This window comes from Bos indicus x Bos taurus, chromosome 3 (assembly GCF_003369695.1).
Source record: "Bos indicus x Bos taurus breed Angus x Brahman F1 hybrid chromosome 3, Bos_hybrid_MaternalHap_v2.0, whole genome shotgun sequence".
Taxonomy (NCBI): domain Eukaryota; kingdom Metazoa; phylum Chordata; class Mammalia; order Artiodactyla; family Bovidae; genus Bos; species Bos indicus x Bos taurus.
In genome coordinates, this window is record NC_040078.1 from 24,231,950 (window position 1) to 24,254,079 (window position 22,130).

General features: G+C 40.3%; 1 protein-coding gene across 1 annotated transcript in view; it reads left to right on the plus strand.

The window, feature by feature from the left end:
* The window catches only part of WARS2 (tryptophanyl tRNA synthetase 2, mitochondrial), a 95,765-nt gene extending 74,955 nt beyond the window's left edge, over window positions 1-20,810 (plus strand). The window contains exons 4-6 of the mRNA XM_027535633.1: window positions 2,617-2,702; window positions 16,650-16,768; window positions 18,927-20,810. Coding sequence (XP_027391434.1) covers window positions 2,617-2,702; window positions 16,650-16,768; window positions 18,927-19,375 — 654 coding nt within the window. The 3' untranslated portion in view covers window positions 19,376-20,810. The remainder of the gene's footprint in view (window positions 1-2,616; window positions 2,703-16,649; window positions 16,769-18,926) is intronic.
* The last annotated feature ends 1,320 nt before the right edge of the window (window positions 20,811-22,130 follow it).

Genomic DNA, 22,130 nt, shown 5'->3' on the forward strand with positions numbered 1-22,130 from the left:
CTCTCAAGAGTCTTCTCCAAAAGAACTGATTTAATGGGAAATGCTCCCACTTTAAAATAGTGTCTAAGGATCTCCTGGTAACATGTTGCCAGTGTTACCAGGCAACGTGAATAAGCCTTCCACTAGTCTGTGATTTCTTATTTGTGGGGAAAATATGAATTTCAAAGCTAGTCTTATCCTGGAGCTTGGAAACTGCCTTTGAGGGTCATTCTTTGATTAACAAATACAGATGATGCCTTCTTCTAATCTCATAGCACGCTAAGTACTGGAGATATCATAGTCACCAAGATGGATGGATGCAGCACCTTTCATGAGGTTTGTAGTCTATTTTGGAACAGATTCCCAGGTGGCACTAGTGATAAAGAACCTGCCTGTCAGTGCAGGAGCCTTAAGAGATGTGGGTTCAATCCCTGTGTCAGGAAGATCCCCAGGAGGAGAACATGACGATCCACTCTGGTCTTCTTGCCTGGAGAATCCCATGGAGAGAAAAGCCTGGCAGGCTGCAGTCCATAGTGTTATACAAAGTTGGACACGACTGATGTGACTTAGCATGCATGCACAGTTAAACAAAAAATCAGAGTATGCAAAGTTTTAAGAGGACAAGGTTCCAATTCTATGGGAAGATCTAAGAACCCCTAGCTTGGTTTTGACTGGGGCAGTGAGGGGCAAAACAGTGGGGTAGAAGTATAGGATCAGGGCTGCTGAGGTCAAGGTTATTTGGAGGATTGATGAGATAACACAGGTGTGAGGCATCTGGGGCCCATAATAGGCATCCAATAAATATTAGAACTTCCCACATCTCCCCACTTCCTTTGTAGTTTCAAGATCTAGTATTCTAATATAAAAAGACATAAATCTAATGCAGTAGCAATTTTTAAAAGTTGGGTTCTTTTCTCATTTGTTTGTTTCCAAATTAAATTTTTGTTAGAATTACCTGATAATCAGTGCAAACTGGCCTTTATCATGGACATTATAATAAGGAGATGTACTGAAGGAATTGTATGGTCAACTTTGAAATTTCCTATGAACGCCCTATAGCAGTAATAGTGCTGTAAGCCAGAAACTGGGCTTCCCTGGTGGTTCAGTGGTAAAGAACCCTCCTGACAATGCAGGAGACGTAGATTTGATCCCTGGGTTGGGAAGGTCCCCTGGAGAAGGAAATGGCAACCCCCTCCAATATTCTTGCCATGGAAATCCCATAGACAAAGGAGCCTGGCCGGCTACAGTCCATAGGGTCGCAGAAGAGTTGGACATGACCTAAAGACTAAGCAACAAAAACAAGCCAAAAATTGCTGGAAGTAACCAGAAAAGCCTGTAACTAAATTATGGAACATTAAGACGACTAAAGGGAGAAACTATTGTCTTCAGATCCAGCCTCAAAAGGTACGTCTGCATTTTGGCTTAGGAAGCCCGAATTGTGAGGCCATGTGTGAGCCTGATTCTCGGAATCATGCAAGTTTATAAATTGAGTTATTCATTTCATTCAGGAATCACTGGATTTCAGAGAAGTAATTCATATTAGATAAACAAAACTTATTTACACACCAAAATATCAATTTAACGTGCATGCTTAGTTGTGTCCAACTCTTTGCGACCCCATGGACTGTAGCCCACCAGGATCCTCTGTCCGTGGGATTCTCCAGGCAAGAATACTGGAGTGGGTTTCCATTTCCTCCTCCAGGGAATCTTCCTGACCCAGGAATTGAACCCATGTCTCTCGTCTCCTGCATTGGCCAGCAGATTCTTTACTACTGTGCCTCATGGGAAGCCCCATTTATCAGTTTACACGTATGATATACCTAGACCTTGGAAGCAGTTACCAGTGAACTGCACACAATAGTCCCTGCTAATAAGCAACTCTACCCAGAAAGCCAAATTTCCTGTAGCAAGGGGGTTAGTACCACTAGGGCTGATGTTCGGGGTGTGCATACCAGTAGTTTATTATAGTCAGCACCCAGGACTCACCAGTTGTTAAATATTTCTAATATCACCTCCGGTGTTTCCATTAGCTTCCCTGTTAAGGAAATATTTTGGTTTTTACAACCTGTACTGTTCATTGGAATCACTTTACTCTCACTGCGTTCCCACCTAAAGATCATGACAGATCATTAGAATTGGTAAGATGAAAATTTCTCTTAGTTTCATTGTTTTTTAACACCATGATTTTCAGGGTTTTGTTTTAATGTGATGTTAAGGGGGCATTACAGTTTTGTCAATAGCACAGTATGAGACTTCTGGAAAGTTTCCACAAACAGTTTGATGTTAACTAATATAATGTCATGATATTTTCTGACCTTCCCCATGAAATCTGGAATTTATCTGATTTGGAGTCTAGAAAATCTTAGACTTTTATATTAATAAAATGGAAAAGAAACAGTGGCAGTGCAGGATTGTTTCAAGGGACAGTGGGGAAGCGGATTCACCTTATTCCTGCCTAAGCCGGGACTGTGGAGGCAAGCCAGCCAGAAGACGGCCAGATTTGCTAAAAGGGACTGAGTCAGGATGTTGTTACAGGTGGCTTCAGATCACCCTTTGCTTGCTTTTAAGATTTCTTAATTTAGCATTATAATTAGGTTCATGTCAGATTTGTTTCTCTCCTCTCTTTTCACCCTACAGGCAAAGACTGCCAAGGAGAAACATAATGGAACCGTGGGGCTGCTCACATACCCAGTGCTCCAGGCAGCTGACATTCTGCTGTACAAGTAAGGAGCAGAGTTCACCCCAGCCCTAAATGTAGTCATGCTGACAAGAGAGTGTCACCTGACTCTAGAAAATTTGGCCCACGGGGAAGGATGGTTACAGCAAGGGGCAGGCACATGAATCCATTTGCATCTATTCCCCAGTAATAATGCTAAATCAAACCAGTCAGTCCTAAATGAAATCAACCCTGAATAGTCTTTGGAAGGACTGATGCTGAAACTGAAGCTCCAATACTTTGGCCACCTCATTGGAAAAGATCCTGATGCTGGGAAAGATTGAGGGCAGGAGGAGAAGGGGACGACAGAGGATGAGACAGTCGGTTGGCATCACCAACTCATCAACTCAATGGACATAAGTTTGAGCAGATTCTGGGAAATAGTGAAGGACAGAGAAGCCTGGCATTTTGCAGTCCATGGGTCATAAAGAGTCAGAGACGACTGAGCAACTGAACAACAACAAATAGAAGTATGTTTAAATGTGAAACTAATAATTTTAAGAAGTAGCATTTAAATAGCACTTACTATGGATTGCAAGCAGTCATAAGTAATTTACATACATTAACCCATTTAATCCTCACAACAGCCTTAAGAATCTGTACTGTCAGCATCCTCATTTTACAGATGTGCAAACCAGAGCACAGAGTGGTTAGTAACTTGCCTGGGGTCAGGTGACAGCAAGGCCTGGACCTAGGATTTGCGCCTATAAAGTTTACGTACAGAGTCTGTGTTCTTAACAGTATGGGATATAGTGTTCACTTCAAGAGTTTTGAATATTGATTTCTCAGATAATCTAGCCTCCCAAGAAATGCTATTCCATAGCACTTGCTGCAGCTATGCAGATGCTCTCTATCTGCTCTAAGACCAGAGCCACTAGTCACGTGTGGCTGTTAACACTTGAAATGTTGACAGGAACTGAATTTCAACTTTAATTTTAGTTGATTAAAGAGCTGCCTGTGGCTAGTGGCTACTGTATTGGACCGGAGAGCAAGTTTTTCAACATGCTATAAGGTGCCCTCACTTTTCTTGAACCCACAATCTATAAATCAGCTACTCCTGCCACTTACAGGTCTCAAGACTATACAACCAGAGGATGCCAATGCCTTGCACTCTCTGTAGGACTGGCCAGGGCTTCTGACCCCATTCCTCTTCCCGTTCTTCCCTGCTATCCCCACATCACCTCCCTTGACGCCTATTTGGCCATTTAGAGATAAAGCCTCCCAGTCAGCAGGTGATCATAGCCAAGCATTGTTATAGTGAAAGCTTCTGAGGAAAAAGATAAATTCGATGAGTGTTTTTTACTCCTTTCCCCTAAAGCCCTGACCCCCATAAAAGTGCCTCTTCTGTGGGAAAACTGGAATTCTTTGCATATAAATGTGATAATAGCATGGAGATGATAGTGTATGTTCCTTGTGACATGACCCCAGAGCCTTTGTGCAATGATGGTGGAAACAGCCAGAAAAATAGTTGCTCAGCTTTACGTATAAGGAATGTCCATTAGTACATATAAGCTGTCTTCATTTCATTAAATTTAAGTTTGATTCACTTTATGATTATGTCTCTGTTTGCTATTTTAACTTGGATGCTGGGCCCCTAATAGCATTTATTATTTATAATAAGTAACTTTGGACTTATCCTGGAAAATCTAGAACATTTTTCTCCAGAAGCTGCAAATGAAAGTCTAAGAAGGATCTACTAATATAGTTTCCCACTGAAGTAGCATATTTACTTAGAAAGGTTCTACAAAGAACCTTGATTTTGTCACCTGTAAAGAACAGAAAAATCCTTCCTAAAGGATTATAATGAAATACGTCCCTTGTCTATGCTTGATGGTGATATCTCTGACTATCACAGCCTTATGTCTAGTTCCATTTTCAAGGGCTACTTCTACATAGAACCAGAGGCTGATTTTTCAGCACCAGGATTTGGAAGCACACAAGCACAGCAGATTTCTTTAGTAGTTCAAGAGCTCTCATGGGAGAGTCCTCTGAACTCAGGGCTATGAAAAAAAAGCGAACTTGAACAAGAATGATTGACCTTTTTGTAATACCATGGAACAGAGAGTAGGAGGGAGCTCTAAAGGGCCTCTTCTCCAAATCCCTTGCTCTACCAATGTGGCCCAGGCAGGCTAAGCAATCTGTCCAAAGCTGTGGAGCCAGACAATGGACAGAGGAGGCTCGGGGTGTGATCATGGTCTCCTGAGGCCAGTGCTCACCCTCCTTAAGGAGCCAGTCGTAAGTTATGTTAGGAGGCAAGATCATCACATGAATAACCAGAGCAGTATGAGATCACCTATACCAAAGTGATGATGAATTTGTTTTCATCAGTTGCCCAAAAATATAATTGGCAGAATGATAAAAATCCTATAGTTTCTTGGTTAATGGTACATAGCTCAGGGGCTTATTAAATTCTGTGTAAATTGAAATCACCTAGTATATACTCAAAACAGAGATTTTAAGAGTACAAACAACAATTTAGAAGACTGACATTGGCAAAATTAGCTCCTTAACATCCTCAAATTTATCACATCATCTACCTTTCTTTCAACCCAAGTGTGAGATTGAAAATGTCCTCTTTTCTTACATAAAACAATAGTTATTTCAGATGCGGCAGGTAAACACCAAGAGCTTTCTGGTAGCTTCCTGTCTGTCTCACTCTGCCCAACGTCAGCAGGTTCTCACAGTTGGTTAAGACTTAAAAATTAGTAGTTCTTTTCCACCCTCAATTATTCCCCTGTAGCCAAAAAAAAAAAATCCCATACTATAAATACTCCTTAACTCTTCCTGATCTATTTAGTGGTTAGAATATACACTAAGAATGCCATCAGAGTCCTTCATTTTTCCTGTTTTCTGAGAGGAAAATTATGGTGGCAGATTTTTGCCTATTCCTATCAGGATTCTGCTATATTAATTTGTTAAACGAAAGTATTTTTCCATAAAACTAGGAACTGGAACTTCCCGGGTGGCCCAGTGGTTAAGACTCTGTGCTCCCCATTGAGGGGGGCCTGGGTTCAATCCCTGGTCAAGGAACTGGTACTCACATGCCGCAACCAAGAGTTTGCATGCCACAACTGAAAGACCTCGCGTGTCACAATGAAGATCGAAGATCTTGCCTGACACAGCTAAGACCCAGGGTAGCTAAAATAAAGAAATAAATTTATTTTTTAATCCAAAGTAATTGTCTATATTCAAGATGATTGTCTCCTACCTTAGCCTACAAACTATCTACCTATAACGCCACAATCAGATCAAAGATGTGGAGCTGCATGCTCCTTTTCTTATGAGAAACAACCCTATGTTTCTGTCCTGTGTGGTCTCAGGCCAGACATCCTGCTACCAGCCACGCATACTCCAGCTCACAGACTCTGTTCCTTTGGATTTTTTTCTCCTGCCATCTTCTTTCAGACTATTCCCAGGAGTACTGTTGCTGCACTATGCACATCCCCCATTCCTGGGCATGTGTGTCCTTTGGGCCCCTGCAAAGTGTGCAGACAAGTACAGTAAACTCAGCTCTGTTTACTACAGCATTTACTCTGCTGACATACATTTCTCATCTGTCTTACTGTGCTTCCTTCCAAAGTTTGCTGCTGCTGCTGCCAAGTCGCTTCATTCATGTCTGACTCTGTGCGACCCCATAGACGGCAGCCCACCAGGCTCCCCCGTCCCTGGGATTCTCCAGGCAAGAACACTGGAGTGGGTTGCCATTTCCTTCTTCAATGCATAAAAGTGAAAAGTGAAAGTGAAGTCGCTCAGTCGTGTCCGATTCTTAGCGACCCCATGGACTGCAACCTACCAGGCTCCTCCATCCATGGGATTTTCCAAGCAAGAGTACTGGAGTAGTGTTCCAAAGTTTAGAAACTCCTAATTGCTTGATAATAAGTAGCAGAGGCAGAACTCATCCAGGTCTGATTTTCAGCCTGTACCATTGTTTTCCCTACAATGCAGCTCAAGCACTTGGGGTATTTTTTGAGAAATTTCTTAATTTTGAAAAATATGGTAACTAGAATGTTTATGAATATATACATTATAAATATAAATAAATACAAAAATATATTTATATACCAAAAAATTCATATTTTTTCTCACAAGCAAATCTATATGTGGCCCCTCATAATATGTTGATGTGCAGAGCTATTATAGATTTCATGTTTCTTTTGTCAAAATCAGCATTAGGATGAGTGGCCCATGATGGGCTAGAGAACAAACATGAGGGAAGGCAGTGGAAAAGAGGTTTTCCAGATAACTGTATGAAAGATTTATGTAAGTGTTTTGGGAGAACTTGGTAAGGAACCCAAGAATGGAGGTTTTGAGACCATCTTAAGCTTGAGAATGTGAAGTGAAAGTATTAGTTGCTCAGTCATGTTCAACTCTTTGTGACCTCATGGGCTGTAGCCTTCCAGGCTCCTCTGTCCGTGAGATTTCCCAGGCAAGAATACTGGAGTAGGTTGCCATTTCCTTCTCCATGGGATCTTCCTGACCCAGGAATCAAACCCTCATCCCGTGCATTGGCAGGCAGATTCTTTACCATTGAGCCACCTGGGAAGCCCCAGACAATTCAGTATACTCTCCTAAAAGCAGGGGGAAGGTATTTGTGCACTTTTAAGAACAGGGTGAAATGATCCGATTTATTAAAAGAGAATTGATTGATATGCAAAGGATGAGTCGTAGGGGCTCAGCCAAGGTCGGGCTCAGCCAAGGTCGGTAGGCTACTAAGAGGCTCTTTCATTAGTCTGTTTAGACCACAAAGGTGGCAGTGAAGATGAAGAGAAGAGACAAATTTAAAAGATTCTAGGATGTAAGATGGCTAAGACTTTATAATGGATTGGATGTGTATGAGAAAAAGCCATCAGGGATGTCCCCAGGTTTCTGACTTACACAGCAGGATTGATGATGGTGTTGCCATTCATTGAGATAGGGAATACTGTAGAAGGACTAGCCAGAAGAATTTATAACTTCATGTGGTGTTTTCTCTTCTCTTGGAAGCTTTAACTCCCTAGAAGTTAAAACCTTTATGTCTCTCATAGTCCTGACACCAGGCCTTGCACATCATCGATCTTCAATAAATAATTGCTAAATTAAGGAGTCATTACCAGAGGTGGTGATTTCATCCCTTATAAAAGGACAAGCAGCACCAAACCCCTATTCCAGCCAGGTTGGTTAAAGGCAGCAGCGCTGAAAATGCACAAATACAGCCAAAGAAGTAGGGGGAAAAAAAAAAGGAACAAATTTCTGTGAGCAATGATTATTCATCTGGACACTAATTCTGCCTTAGGGGTGGGGTGGGTCCCAAGTGAATGTAGATGCAACAAGGAACTAAGCAAAAGAAACATGGTTTAGTCACCAAAGAAGATCAGACGCATTGTTGTGTGACAGAAGTTATAACAATCAAAATTATGAAAGACTTTTGTTTTATGTTGTGTCTAAGAAAGTACAGTCAGGGTAAGAAAAAAAGAAAATGGGGAAAAAGAGAAGACATTAATATGGAGATCATTATGTAGGGTATAAATTTTAAAAGAACAGCAGTAAATTATTTGAAGTGAAAGGAAGACTGTGAGGAGAGAGGTTGAAAATGTGAAGAGAATAAGCCCCATAAGTGGGCAGAATCAAAGACAGGCTGAATTAATGTAAAGTGTAAACTCAATGGATGCGAAGGAAGGGCCAAGATAAATTATAGGAGGTGAAAGGAGCAGCAGGAGCAGAGGGAGGAAAGACTAGAAACAAACAAACCAAAGTCAGATGAAAAAGCCAAGTGGAGCAATCAGTCCAGGTGAAAAAAATTTAAAAAATTTTTAATCCCTTTTTGTAAAAGCAAAACCTCTCAGGATTGTTAGCAAAGAGGCAAGGATCCGACAGAAGGCAAAGACTTATGCAGAGTCATTATGAAAACTAAATGTGTTTTCTGTTTAGTTTGGTTGCTTTGTGAATCTGGAACCATTTTGACATGTGGAAATATTCATTTTGATGTGCTTAAAGTGTATTGATTATGGTAATTGTTTTTTCTGTGTTAGTTGCAGTCCATTGTGATTTCCTATGGGCTACTGTAATTGCTTTTTAACCTACCCTGTGGGCTAATTTGGTTTGGGGCAGTCAAGATGACCTCTGCAAGTCAGCCTTACTGTAATTACAAGGCGGGAGTGCAAAGTCCAGTCACAGAAGAGAAATTTAGGAAGGTGTGGTGAGTACATGTACACCTCAGAGAGGAGCATGTTCAGGGTTGTGGATACTGCAGGAAACATAAAAAAGAAGATTTTTGTTTTCATTTCTCATTAAGTCAGTAACTTTCTGCTCCAGGCTTTGTGAAAGAAGATCACGGGACATGATTTTGTAGAATTTCCTAAATAAATCTACTGACCTTCGAAGAAGAGAAATGACTTCCTGACCTTTTGTCATGGTCCCTGGATTTTCCCTTTCCCTTCATTATCCTGCCCCTATTTTCCTTAAATTAAAAGACTCCTCAGAAGTCCTATATCATACCATTTATATTTGGGGATTACCTAATCAGATATATGAACTGCCAGTTTGTAATATGTCTTCTACCCAAATCAGGATTGCTGCCCAGGTCTGTGGCTGTCTCAAGGATTCTATGTTGATATGTATGTTTGTGGTATGAGTCTGCTATCAAAAAGGAAAACGATCCTGGTTTGAAAAAAGTCAAAACGTACCACACATCAAAGTCCCAATATTGTCATTCTTGTATGATTTTGTCCTTCATGCTGTCAGATATTAATGAGTTTACATTATACTAATAGCCCGTGTATATTGAGCTCTTACTATCAAGGACTATGCTTGATTAGCTTATCTCATCTTTGAAACAACAGTAAGAGGTCAGCACCATTATGATCCTCATTTTATAGAGGAAACGGAGGCTTTAGAACAGTGAGAAACTAGGCTATGATAACTCAATAGTAGCTAATGGAGCTATGATTTTAACTCATTCTGATTGTTCAGTTCAGTTCAGTTCAGTTCAGTTGCTCAGGCGTGTCCGACTCTTTGCGACCCCATGAATTGCAGCACACCAGGCCTCCCTGTCCATCACCAACTCCTGGAGTTCACTCAGACTCATGTCCATCGAGTCGGTGATGCCATCCAGCCATCTCATCCTCTGTCGTCCCCTTCTCCTCCTGCCCCCAATCCCTCCCAGCATCAGAGTCTTTTCAAATGAGTCAACTCTTCACATGAGGTGGCCAAAGTACTGGAGTTTCAGCTTTAACATCATTCCTTCCAAAGAACACCCAGGACTGATCTTCAGAATGGACTGGTTGGATCTCCTTGCAGTCCAAGGGACTCTCAAGAGTCTTCTCCAACACCACAGTTCAAAAGCATCAATTCTTCGGCGCTCAGCTTTCTTCACAGTCCAACTCTCACATCCACACATGACCACTGGAAAAACCATAGCCTTGACTAAACGGACCTTTGTTTGCAAAGTAATGTCTCTACTTTTCAATATGCTGTCTAGGTTGATCATAATTTTTCTTCCAAGGAGTAAGCGTCTTTTAATTTCATGGCTGCAGTCACCATCTGCAGTGATTTTGGAGCCCAAAAAGATAAAGTCTGACACTGTTGGAAATAGATTGAAAAGCAAGACAAGGTCTCAAAAAGCTTATTTGCTAGCAGGAGAGAAAGCAAGATACAATTAAATAAGCAAACAAATGAAGTAAAATTATTAGACTAGGATTAACACTATAAAGAAAATAAATAAGATATTGTGAAAAAGAATAACAGGGAAGCTAACTTTGGAGAGTAGAGTTAGGGAAGGTTTCTCCAAAGAGGTGATATTTAAGCTTAGACCTGAAATCAAGGCACCGGTAAGAGTTAAGGGAGGAACATTCTAGTAGAATACAAGAGCAATACATTCAATAGATCCAGCGCCCTGCCTTAAATATTTGAATTATAAACTTCCCAGGATTCATCATCTTGTTTTCTGTCTTTATAGAGTTCAGTAGCAGGAGAGTCAGGTCTCTCACAAATTCATTTCAATGTTCTGATATAATTTAAACATTCTATATTCAACCAGGAAAAAGTGAGAAATCACTTCTACTATTTCTATTCTTTTTAACATATTGGTACATTTCCCACAGGTGGTGTTAGTAAAGAATCCACCTGCCAATGCAGGAGACACAAGAGATGCAGGTTCAATCTCTGGTTCAGGAAGATCCCCTGGAGTAGGAAATGGTGACCTGCTCCAGTATTCTTGCCTGGAAAAATTCCATGGACAAGAGGAGTCTGGCGGGCTACAGTCCATGAGGTCGCAAAGAGTTGGACATGACTGAGCACATGCACACAGACACACACACAAACACACACACACACACATACACATGCCATTTCCTCCAAACCATATTTTGCAGCTGACATTCCTTGTTTGCACACTACATACCAGGCACCAACTATGAGCTTTGCATGCATTATTTTACTCATTTCTCAAGCAACTCTGTGAGTAGGAACTATTATTAGTCAGCTTTAAAAATTTTTAAAAAGGGATTTAGTTTAAACAACTCACCCGGGAACACCCAGCTGCTGAGTGGCAGAGCAAGAACCTGATCTCAGCCTAACACCAGAGCACCCACTCTAACCACTATGGCCTCTTCTTTATCTGAATGCACATTATATATATTTTCCAAAAAGTTTGCATCCTGAGTGGGTTTTTTGGTCTTATGTTTTTCCACATCATTAAATATTTTATGTTTTTAATGATTTTAATGTTTTCTTTGTTTTGGGCCTTTTGCTCTATAGAGAGATTGTGTTTTCTTTGCTTTTATCTATTCCAGTGCTTTGGAAGGTGTTCTTTCTGGTTTTAGTTCTAGTAGTGGTTATCTTTCAACAAAAACCACCCAAATAAGAACAAATAGGCTTTCAGAGCTTGCCACAGCAAGACTCAGCCACCATCACTTGTGTTCTGCAGCCAGGTGGGGGAGTAGAGAGGCTTTATAGGAAAGGAAGTCTTCAGGGATGCTCTGTTTAGACATTGTTGCCATGGGGAAGCTGGAGGCTAACTGGAAATGGGGCATCTTATGTGATTGGTTTGGGAAACATATTTGACTTTCTCTGGTTGGTCCTAAGTTGGACGAAGAATTGGGATGTTGGCAGTTATTAACCAAGTCTTGACCATGCTGGATCCATTCCTGCAGAGACTGGTTTGTCTTCCTTGGTTGGTTGCTCCAGAGGTTTTGGGTCAGAGATTTTTGGTTATAGAATGTCTGACCATTGTCCATTTGTATACCAGTTTGTATCTTTTTGAAAATATATTTTTGACTCTTTCATTGATCTTTTCAAGTAAAAAATGTGATACTGTGTGGTTAAGATGGCTTATTCATTACACTTGCAGATCCTGAGTCTATACTCATACTTGCTTTTGATTTGTAAACTAACCTGGGATTTTCAATTGACTGTTGTTACATAAATGACTTGATTTCAGGTTACATCATTTTCTATTTCAAATTGTAACCAAAATTTAGACTTTATGTTCTTAGTCTTTTTTAGCCAGTCCTTATACCTCAGCATCTCCATTTCTGAGTTCTTTAGTCCATAGATTTACTTCAACTTTTTTTCCAGTCCTTTACAATTTTTCTTCCAGCCTGAGAATTTCTTTCTGTTCAGCTTACCTCATCTGTAAAATTGATTTATGTACAATAAGAATGTATTAAAAGTGCTTAGCAAAGTGTGCAGCATATAGGAAGTGTTCAATAGCTATCAGTTACTTTATCACCATCATCATCATCATTATTATTATTATGAAAGTGTTAGTTGCTGAGCTGTGTCCAACTGTTTGCAACACCATGGACTATAGCCCACCAGGCTCCTCTGCCCATGGGATTTTCTAGGCAAGAATACTGGAGTGGGTAGCCATTCCCTTCTCCAGGGGATCTTCTCAAACCAGGGATTGAACCTGGGTCTCTTGCACTGAGGCAGATTCTTTACCATCTAAGCCACCAGGAAAACCCAATTATTAGTGTGAAAATGAAGTCGCTCAGTCATGTCCAGCTCTTTGTGACCCCATGGACTGTAGCCTACCAGGTTCCTCCATCCATGGGATTTTCCAGGCAAGAGTACTGGAGTGGGTTGCCATTTCCTTCTCCAGGGGATCTTCCTGACCCAGGGCTCAAACCCGGGTCTCCCACATTGTAGGCAGATGCTTTACCATCTGAGCCACCAGGGAAGTCTTCAATTATTATTAGTATAGTTCACATATAAAACACAGCTTGGCTAGGTTTTTTAATACTTTTTTCTCACAACCCTATAAACATGGTTTCAATGTTGTATTATCAATCTTATGTCCCTCTTTATTTCTAACTATTGGCTTATAGGATTTTTCTTTAAGTTTATAATTTAAAATTTTTTTCTGGATTGTGTTTTGGTGTGATTCTCTAGGATTTTTTTTCCTTTTTTTTTTTTTTTTTTGCCGCACCAGGCATGCGGGATCTTCTGTGATCAGGGATCAAACCCATGCCTGATGCACTGGGAATGTGGAGTCTTAACCACTGGACCACCAGGGAAGTCCCAGGTGTTTTTTTTTAATATAATTGAAACTTGCTGTGTTCCTTCAGTAAGTATACTCATTTTTGTTTGCTTACTTCTTTGTTCTTAATTCATTAACCTCTCCTTCTGTTTTAGGTTATTTCTTCTGTTCACGTGGTCCTGATGTCCTCCTGAGGAGGACCATATTCCAGGTCAGAGGATGGCCCTCCAGCCTGTCATTTGCGTGTCATGCTTCTCTCTTTCTCCTCTTGCTCTGAGTTCTTGGAGAGCTTCAGGTTTCTTTGCCAGATCACTGATACATCCTGTCCTTAGGATTCTGCTCCTACTGCTCCCAATTCTTCTGTTATCTGTTTGGTTTCCTTCATCATTTTACTTTCTCTTCATTGAATTGTTTTCTGTCACCACCTATGTTTGTTTTTCTTCTATTGTGATTTCTTGCTCATGTGTAATAACAGCTATGCCCTTCTGAATCCTATTGAGGTTACACAGCAGTTTTCTTTAAAAAAAAAAAACAACAACACACAGTTGTTTCTTGTAAAAGTTCATTTTCAAATGTTTGACCTTGCTCAGGCTCTGAAGGGTAAAGTTCCCTTTCCTTCGTTCCATGATATTTTTCATAGGCCTTGTATTGGGGTCTTTCACTTGTTTGTTTGATTGCCTGATTTCTTTCTCTTTTGGGGGGTGCTGAACTGGGTCTTTGTTGCTGCACAGGCTTTTCTCTAGTTGTGGGGAGCAGAGTCTAGTTCTCTAGTTGTGGTGTGCGGGCTTAGTTGCCCCTCAGCATGTGGGATCTGCCCCGATCAGGGATCGAACCCATGTCCCCTGCATTGGCAGGCAGATTCTTAACCACTGGGCCACCAGGGAAGTCCTCATAGATTCATTTTTATGTGTTGGGTTTTTAAAATCCATATCAGAACAAGAAAACTATATTCAAATAGTGTTTTGCCAGCAGACAAAAATCTGTGAAGGCCTCTGTGTCCGCCATCTGTCTACTAGGATGCTAGTTAAATTCCCTGCTCAGAATTCAGCAGGAGGGCAGAATCGTGTGCTGCACCCCAGCCCAGTTGCTTGTGTTGCTCAACTAGGTTAGTAGTGATGCCTTAGATAGATTTTCTCCTATTGCCTGCCTGGCTCCTTCATTCTCTGAGCAGATGTATTACACGAAAAAGAACAGTCACCAGGATGCCTGCTCCCAGGTTTCATTCTGCTTCTGTCTCTCACCTTCAGCACTTTACTTTTAATTCATTCACACAGAAGCCTGTTAGTTCGGTGCCATCTCATTTCTTTATTTTTGCTCTTGCTGCCCTTCCCTGTGGAGTCAGATCCAAAATAAATTTCCCTAAGACCAATGTCAAGGAGATCACCACCTATGTTTTCTTCTGGGAATTTTATGGTTCCAGGTCATACATTCAAGGTTTTAATCCATCTTGAGTTAATTTTTGAATATGATATAAGATACCAGTCCAGTTTGGTTCTTTTACATGTAGTTGTCCGTTTTCCCCAACACCATTTACTGAAGAGAGTGTTTTTTCTCGATTGTGTATTCTTGCCTCCTTTGTCATAGATTAGTTGACTGTACATGCACTTGCTTATTTCTGGACTCTGCTCTGCGTTGATCTGTGTGTCTGTTTTTGTGCCAGTACAATACTGTTTTGATTGCTGTAGCTTTGTAATATAGCTTTACATCAGGGATAAAGTACCTAGTCTTTATGCTAGTCAAAACTACCTTCACTTCCTCATACTCTAGACAGTTTTTTCAAATAAACCAGTAGCCTATGGAGAGTAATGCGCAAAAAAATTTTCCAGTTTTTCAGGGACCACTAACTAACCACGAGGCTAGTAGATTCTCTCTGTAACAAAGTACCATAGTTTTCTAGCAGTTTTTCTCTTCTGTGGCTGTTTTGAAAAGTTGTTATTTTTCCACTCATATGTACAATTGTCATTTAAATATTCAAGTGTACTCTAAGGCTGATGCTTCCACAGGCAGAATATTAAACGTCCTTGATCAAGAAACTACAACACTTTATTAGCTGTAAATGTCAACTCCCAGCCCAACACTACATACTTAAAATCACCTGTCTCCTTCCTTAGTAATATTTCAGTATGTTTTCCCCGTCAGGACTTCTCTATAATGGTTCATCTTTCTTTGTTTGATATACCTCCTTATGTTCCAACACAGCAAACTTTATATATGGGATTAAAATAATTATAAACAATGTCTTTATATGTTGATAATTTTCATCTTACCTCTTCTTTTTTTTTTTTTTTTTTGGCTACACCATGAAACATGTAGGATCTTAGTTCCACCACCAGGTATCAAACCTGTACCTCCTGCATTGGAAGGGCAGAATTTTAACCACTGGACTTCCAGGGAAAGTCCCATCTTCATTTTTTAATAAAACAAAATATTACAGGGACTTCCCTGGTGGTCCAATGGTTGGGAATCTGTCCTCTCAATGCAGGGGGCCCGGGTTCGATCCCTGGTCAGCGAACTAGATCTCCCATGCCACACACAACCTAGAGTTCACATGTCACACTAAAAAAAAAAAAAAAAGATCCTGCATGCTGCAGCAAAGATCAAAGATCCCACATGCTGTAACTAAAACATGGTGCAATCAAATAAATTATTTCTTAAAAATAAATAAAAATAAAATATTGCAGATAAAATCAAGATCTCCTTTGTTCCTTTCCCCAGACCCTTTCTCTTTCCTTCTTTAGAAGCAGCTATGATCATGAATCTTTGGAGAAGCTTCTAGTATGTTTTTATATTTATATATGCATCTATAACCAATACGTAATATTGTCATATGTACTTTTAAGATAAATGTCAGTGTACTGTACATGTCTCCTGCGACTTGCTTTTTTCATTCAACATTGTTTTTGAGATCCGTCTACATTGTACTAATAGATTTTATTCAAGTTCCCTTAGCATGTTGATTGTTCTATGGTTGCAATTTACATAAAAACAGACAATATTCCAAAAAAAGACTTTGAGTCACTCCCTGTGTGACAGGGAGGAAAACTCTTGCCTGAAGAACTTTCTGCCATCTTTGATTTGAAGAGTGGAGTGGAGTGTCTTTCTAGTGTGAGTGCAAGCCCTGAAGTAAAAAGCATCTGGTCAAAGCTAGGATAATATGTGCTGACTGGGTGAGGGAAAGAGGAGTGGTTTAAAATACAATTATGCTTGGAGCACATGCTCTTTAGGATACCATTCCTCCCTCCCAGCAAGATCCTATCACGCTGGTGTTGAAGTCTGTATTCTTCAGATATGGAAGACATACAACTAGAGTAGACAAACATCTCCTTGGCATCTGTCTGATACACAGATAAAGACTTGGGTCTCAACATTCCCTCTGTAGCTGGTGAACATTTGTTGAACACCAACAGTGACATAGGCACAGGAAATGCAGCTGCTTGCAGTATCATTTCATTATAAGCAGGAGCCTTGCTGAGTTCTTCTGTCTGTCTTTTATTAAAGGTCCACACATGTTCCTGTTGGGGAGGATCAAGTCCAGCACATGGAGCTAGTTCAGGATCTAGCACAAAGTTTTAACAAGAAGTATGGGGAGTTCTTCCCAGTACCCAAGTCCATTCTGAGTAAGTAGCAAATATGAGATTGTCAAATCAGGTTGCATTTTGAAGAAGAGGATTGGATGATGGAATAAGAGATTTGGAACTTTCTTGGGACTATATTTGGCTTTGTCATGAACAGACTTCAAGATTTGTAATAAGAATCCCATCTTTTTCTGTAATGTAGGACTAGTAGGCCTCATTGGATTATTGAATAAAATAACCAAGAAAGTTTGAAAAGCATAAGAGAAACTAGAAACTACAAATAATCATTTTCATTATAAAATAGCATACATATATACACATGGGTATATGTGTGTGTGTGTCTGTGTGTGTGTGTGTACTCAGTCGTGTCTGATTATTTTGCAACCCCATGGATTACAGCCCACCAGGCTCTTCTGTCCATAGGATTTTCCAGGCAAGAATACTGCAGTGGGTTGTCATTTCCTTCTCCAGGGGATCTTCCCAACCCAGGGATTGAGCCTGTGTCTCTTGCATCTCCTACATTGGCAGGTAGATTCTTTACCGCTGGTACCACTTGGGAAGCCATATATATATATATGTATACATACACACACACACACACACACACACACACCACACACACATACATATATATGTATTTCTAAACACATCTTATTTGGTAGAGAGGTATCTTTCCCTATCTTGTGGATGAGGAAACTGAGGTTTGGCAAGGCGGGCTTTGTGCCCAAGTCATGTTTCTAGCTGGTTGGGAAGCTGGACCCTACACCAAGCTCTTCTTGTTCCAAAGCCAGCTGACCTTGCCTTCTCTGTTCACAGTAGAACAAAAGTACTAAGAGTGAGAACCACTGGATCATAATCTAGATAAACCAAGAAGGTGCTGATGATCCTCGTACTTTGCCTTCTTATGCACAATGCACAACTGAGATGGAGTATACAGTTCTGCCTACTGAGTCCAAAACCTCACCTGTGGCTTGCAAGGCTATACTAGTCTGGAATCTTATCGAGGTATCAATATTTTGGTAGCAGTGTTAACTTATGGCAGGATCAGAGATGACTGAACCTAAACTCTGCCCCTCTTTATTAAGCTGACCGCATTTTAAAGAATATAACATGTGCCTAGGATCAATTTAGAAGCAGAAGGTGGATATAAATTCCTAAGGTATTCCAACAGTTCACACAAATATATTTAGGGCCCCCCATGCATTGAAATCAACCTTCTTTTAGCAATAAGGACTATTTTCATGCTTTGGTCAATTTTACTTTATCTATATAAACTTTATATGTTTCTGTAATAGCCATAAATTAGGCAATTATTAATAATACTGGTTTATAAAGCACAGCATAACATTTTTATTCTATCAGAGCAATAACGTCACTTCTCTCACTCTCGTGTGTGTGCGTGCATGTGTGTTTGTGTGTGTGTTGGTAATTACTTACCTAATTAATGGTAAAGAAATGGAAAGATGCCATAGGTTGTGAAAACTGGCATGGGGGTAGGAAGGGCAGGAGTTGTAGGCAGGGGGTGATTAGCCAATAGGGAAGAGCAGAGAGGAAAGAAACAGGATACTTTTTAAACTGTGCATGGCACAACGGTATAGCTGATACAAATTCACTTGTATAAAATTATATGTTTTTTATGTGTATATATACATTAAAAGATGCATGAAAATATGATCAAAATATCAACATTTTATTACATGCTGCTAAGTCACTTCAGTCGTGTCCGACTCTGTGCGACCCCATAGACGGCAGCCCACCAGGCTCTGCCGTCCCTGGGATTCTCCAGGCAAGAACACTGGAGTGGGGTGCCATTTCCTTCTCCAATGGATGAAAGTGAAAAGTGAAAGTGAAGTTGCTCAGTCGTGTCCGACTTCAGATACGATAAGCCGTATCATAGTGACCCCATGGACTGCAGCCTACCAGGCTCCTCCATCCATGGGATTTTCCAGGCAGGAGTACTGGAGTGGGGTGCCATTGCCTTCTCTGATTATAGTACACCTTTACTTTCATGCTTGCTCAAATTGCTTGAATTTTTTACAATGAATGTTTGTTATTTATTTAATCAGATAAAAATAATGAAGCTATTTGATGTTCTCACTGCTTTTTAAGATGTAGACACTGACATTCCTATTGGTGTTTTGTTATTTTGTTTACATCTTTTTTTTTTTCCCCTGGGATGTGTGTTGGTGTTTCTACCTAGCATCAATGAAGAAGGTGAAGTCCCTGCGTGATCCCTCTGCCAAAATGTCGAAATCAGACCCCGATAAACTGGCCACTGTCAGAATAACCGACAGCCCAGAGGAGATAGTGCAGAAGTTCCGCAAGGCTATGACAGACTTCACCTCGGAGGTCACCTACGAGCCCGCCAGCCGAGGAGGCGTGTCCAACCTGGTGGCCATTCACGCAGCGGTGGCCGGGCTCCCCGTGGAGGAGGTGGTCCGCCGCAGCGCTGGGATGGACACTGCTCGCTACAAGCTGGTGGTGGCAGATGCTGTGATTGAGAAATTTGCTCCAATTAAGAGTGAGATTGAAAAACTGAAGATGAACAAGGACCACTTAGAGAAAGTTTTGCAAGTTGGGTCGGCAAGAGCCAAAGAATTAGCATATCCCGTGTGCCAGGAGGTGAAGAAATTGGTGGGCTTTCTATAAGAAGTTTCAGTGAGTCACAAAAAGACTTTTCTATCTTGTGGTCTGTGCACTCCGATAAAGGCAGCTTTTCTCATAAGCAAACAATTAGAGTTTAGCAACACATAATTTGGTACATCTGATCATTGGTTTCATTTGATGAATAATGATTTGTAGGTTTCAAATAAAGCAGTGTTCCGAAACCCAAATTCTCTAGCAAAAAAAAAAAGAAATAAAATAACACCCAGAAGGCATAACTATCTGAATCCTCAATTATTTGATGCATGCTCATTGGCCTTAATTTATTGACACAAATATGATTGAGGTAAGTAGTAGTTAATTTGGCCAATGGGTGTTTCATTTTTTGTCTCTCTGGAGTCCTTACCATCACAGGTGCTCCCTATATCTATCCCAACCTTTTTAAAAAGTAATATGTAGAAGTCTTAGACTTATAATCCTTGGGATGCCATTTGGACCAATTTGTGTTCAGATCTCATATCAGAGCTCATAAAAATAAGTCATTTGTCACTGAGATGATCCCTGCTTTATTGTATTTAATCTGCTTATTTCCCAAGAGACCACACTGATTTTTCTAGAAAGCATTATTATTATGTTTTTTATTCAGAGATACATGATATAACCTTCTGAGAAGGTTGAATTATTTCAACCTGATTTATTTATTGTACTAAAGCCCAGGTCCATGGATTATGTTCTTGATATGTATTTCCTTGCATTTGTCCCTCAATTTAATGTCATCAACCCATCATGAAATCGATAGGAGAGGAATTGCCATTTTATATCTGAGGAACATGAGGCTCAGAGAGTACTGTTAGCTTGTACAGTATCTCTCCATAAGTAAGAAGCAAATCCAAGATCAAAACCTTTACTCCTTATTCCTAAATAGTGCTTTTTTCATGAACACATAGAGAGCATGTTTGAAACCCCAGCATGTTTGAGACCCCAAGCATTCTTATTTTGAAGATGAGTACAGATTGAACTGAACTGAACTGAACTAGAAATATAGGACTTCCCAGGTGGCTCAGTGGTAAAGAACCCTCTTGTCTAGGAAATCCCATGGAAAAAGGAACATAGTGGGCTACAGTCCTTGGGGTCAAAAAAGAGCTGGACACAACTTAGTGAATAAACAACAACTGGAAATACAGACCTGAACTACTGATACTGTTTATATCAGCAAATCAACTAATAGCTGCTAGATTTAAATCTGGATTCAGCCAAACTTGATCACATTTGCTGCTCAGAATCCCCAAAGCGGGTCCCAAGTTTTGTCTCCTTATGCTTACCTCAGAAATACCTCAAAGTATATTCTGCCTGACTACAAGAGCAGTTGGCCTGAGAATTCCCTGGCAGTCCAGTGGTTGACTCCAAGCTTTTACTGCAGGGGTCACAGTTTCGATCCCTGGTTGGGGAACTAAGATCCCACGTGCTATGTGGCACAACCGAAAAAAAAGTAGTTGGCCTGATGAGTTGGATTTTCCCATTAAGTGGAAGCTTCTCATCTCACATCTGCTTCAGTCTAAGTAGTAGCAAGTCTCTCTAAAACCTAGCTTGTCTGCACTTCCTTTTCCCACATCTGAAAATGGAAATGATAATTGTGATTCACCACACCAGGGCCTGATTGATTTTGTAACAGAAATTGATTGTAAGTTTTTTGTCAGTGAGTACCATGATCACCATTTACACATGAGAAATGAGCATGCTGGGCAAAGAATCTTTACTCGCGTTTCTTAAAGAGAAGGAAATAGAGTGGTCTTTTTATCAGAGTAGATATTAATACACCTAACACTGCCTCCCAGAATCCGAATTAAAAGATCCTTTTTGCATCTTTACTTGAAAAGGGGTGTCTAGAGTCTTACAGCCTCCTGGCATATTTATCCAAGGCTCTTTTTTTTTTTTTTTTTGCCTTTAAAAGAAATCCTAGTATGAATCCTGAAAAATGACTAAATTAAAGGTGGATCTTTCAAACTGTCTGTGTTTTTTTTGTTTTTTTTTTTAACCACCTTAACACATCTTTTATCCAAAGAACTAAAGGCACCATGGAAAGAATCTCAGAGGAGAAAAACTAGAAGACTTGTGATAATTTCTAAGGAGCAAATCCCTGTGCAGATGAGGTTGGGCTCGGGAGAATCCTGTTGTTATTCTTTGAAAGTGACCTGAGGACTCATCACATCTAATAGCCAAGTCCATAATGATTGAGAGAGGTGACCCCTTGATTTCAGTAAGTTGATAAAGGAGCCAAGGCTAGAACCTGGATTTATTTTCACATCCCTTCCACTTAGCACTTACAGGCCTCCACATAATCTTTTTATCAAGATGAAAAATTAGAGCGAAATCCAACTTGTGGCTTCTCTCAGAAGGTGATTTTAATTGTTTTCCTGTATGTTTTGTGGAGAGTTGAAATGATGAAAAATATTTAGATGATGGTGATAATGTTCAGGTAACTTAGTGCTCTGTAGCTCTGCCCCCTGCCAAGCCCTACTTCCAATCCATGTTGAGGGACTGTCATTCAGAATACAGTGGATGTATCTTGCCTTTTGTAGGTTCCTGGTAAACATCTATCCAAATAATGTCAGAACATGGGCTAGAGAGTCTTAATGAAGTATGGATATTTTTTTCAGAAACCTTCTTGATGCAGACCATAAAAGTGCTAATCATAAAACAAGAACTAATACTTGAGTCCTCACTCTGTATCAGGCACTCAACATCTTAGAACAGTATGTTTCCAAATGTGGTCCCTGACTCAGCAACATGAGCATCACCT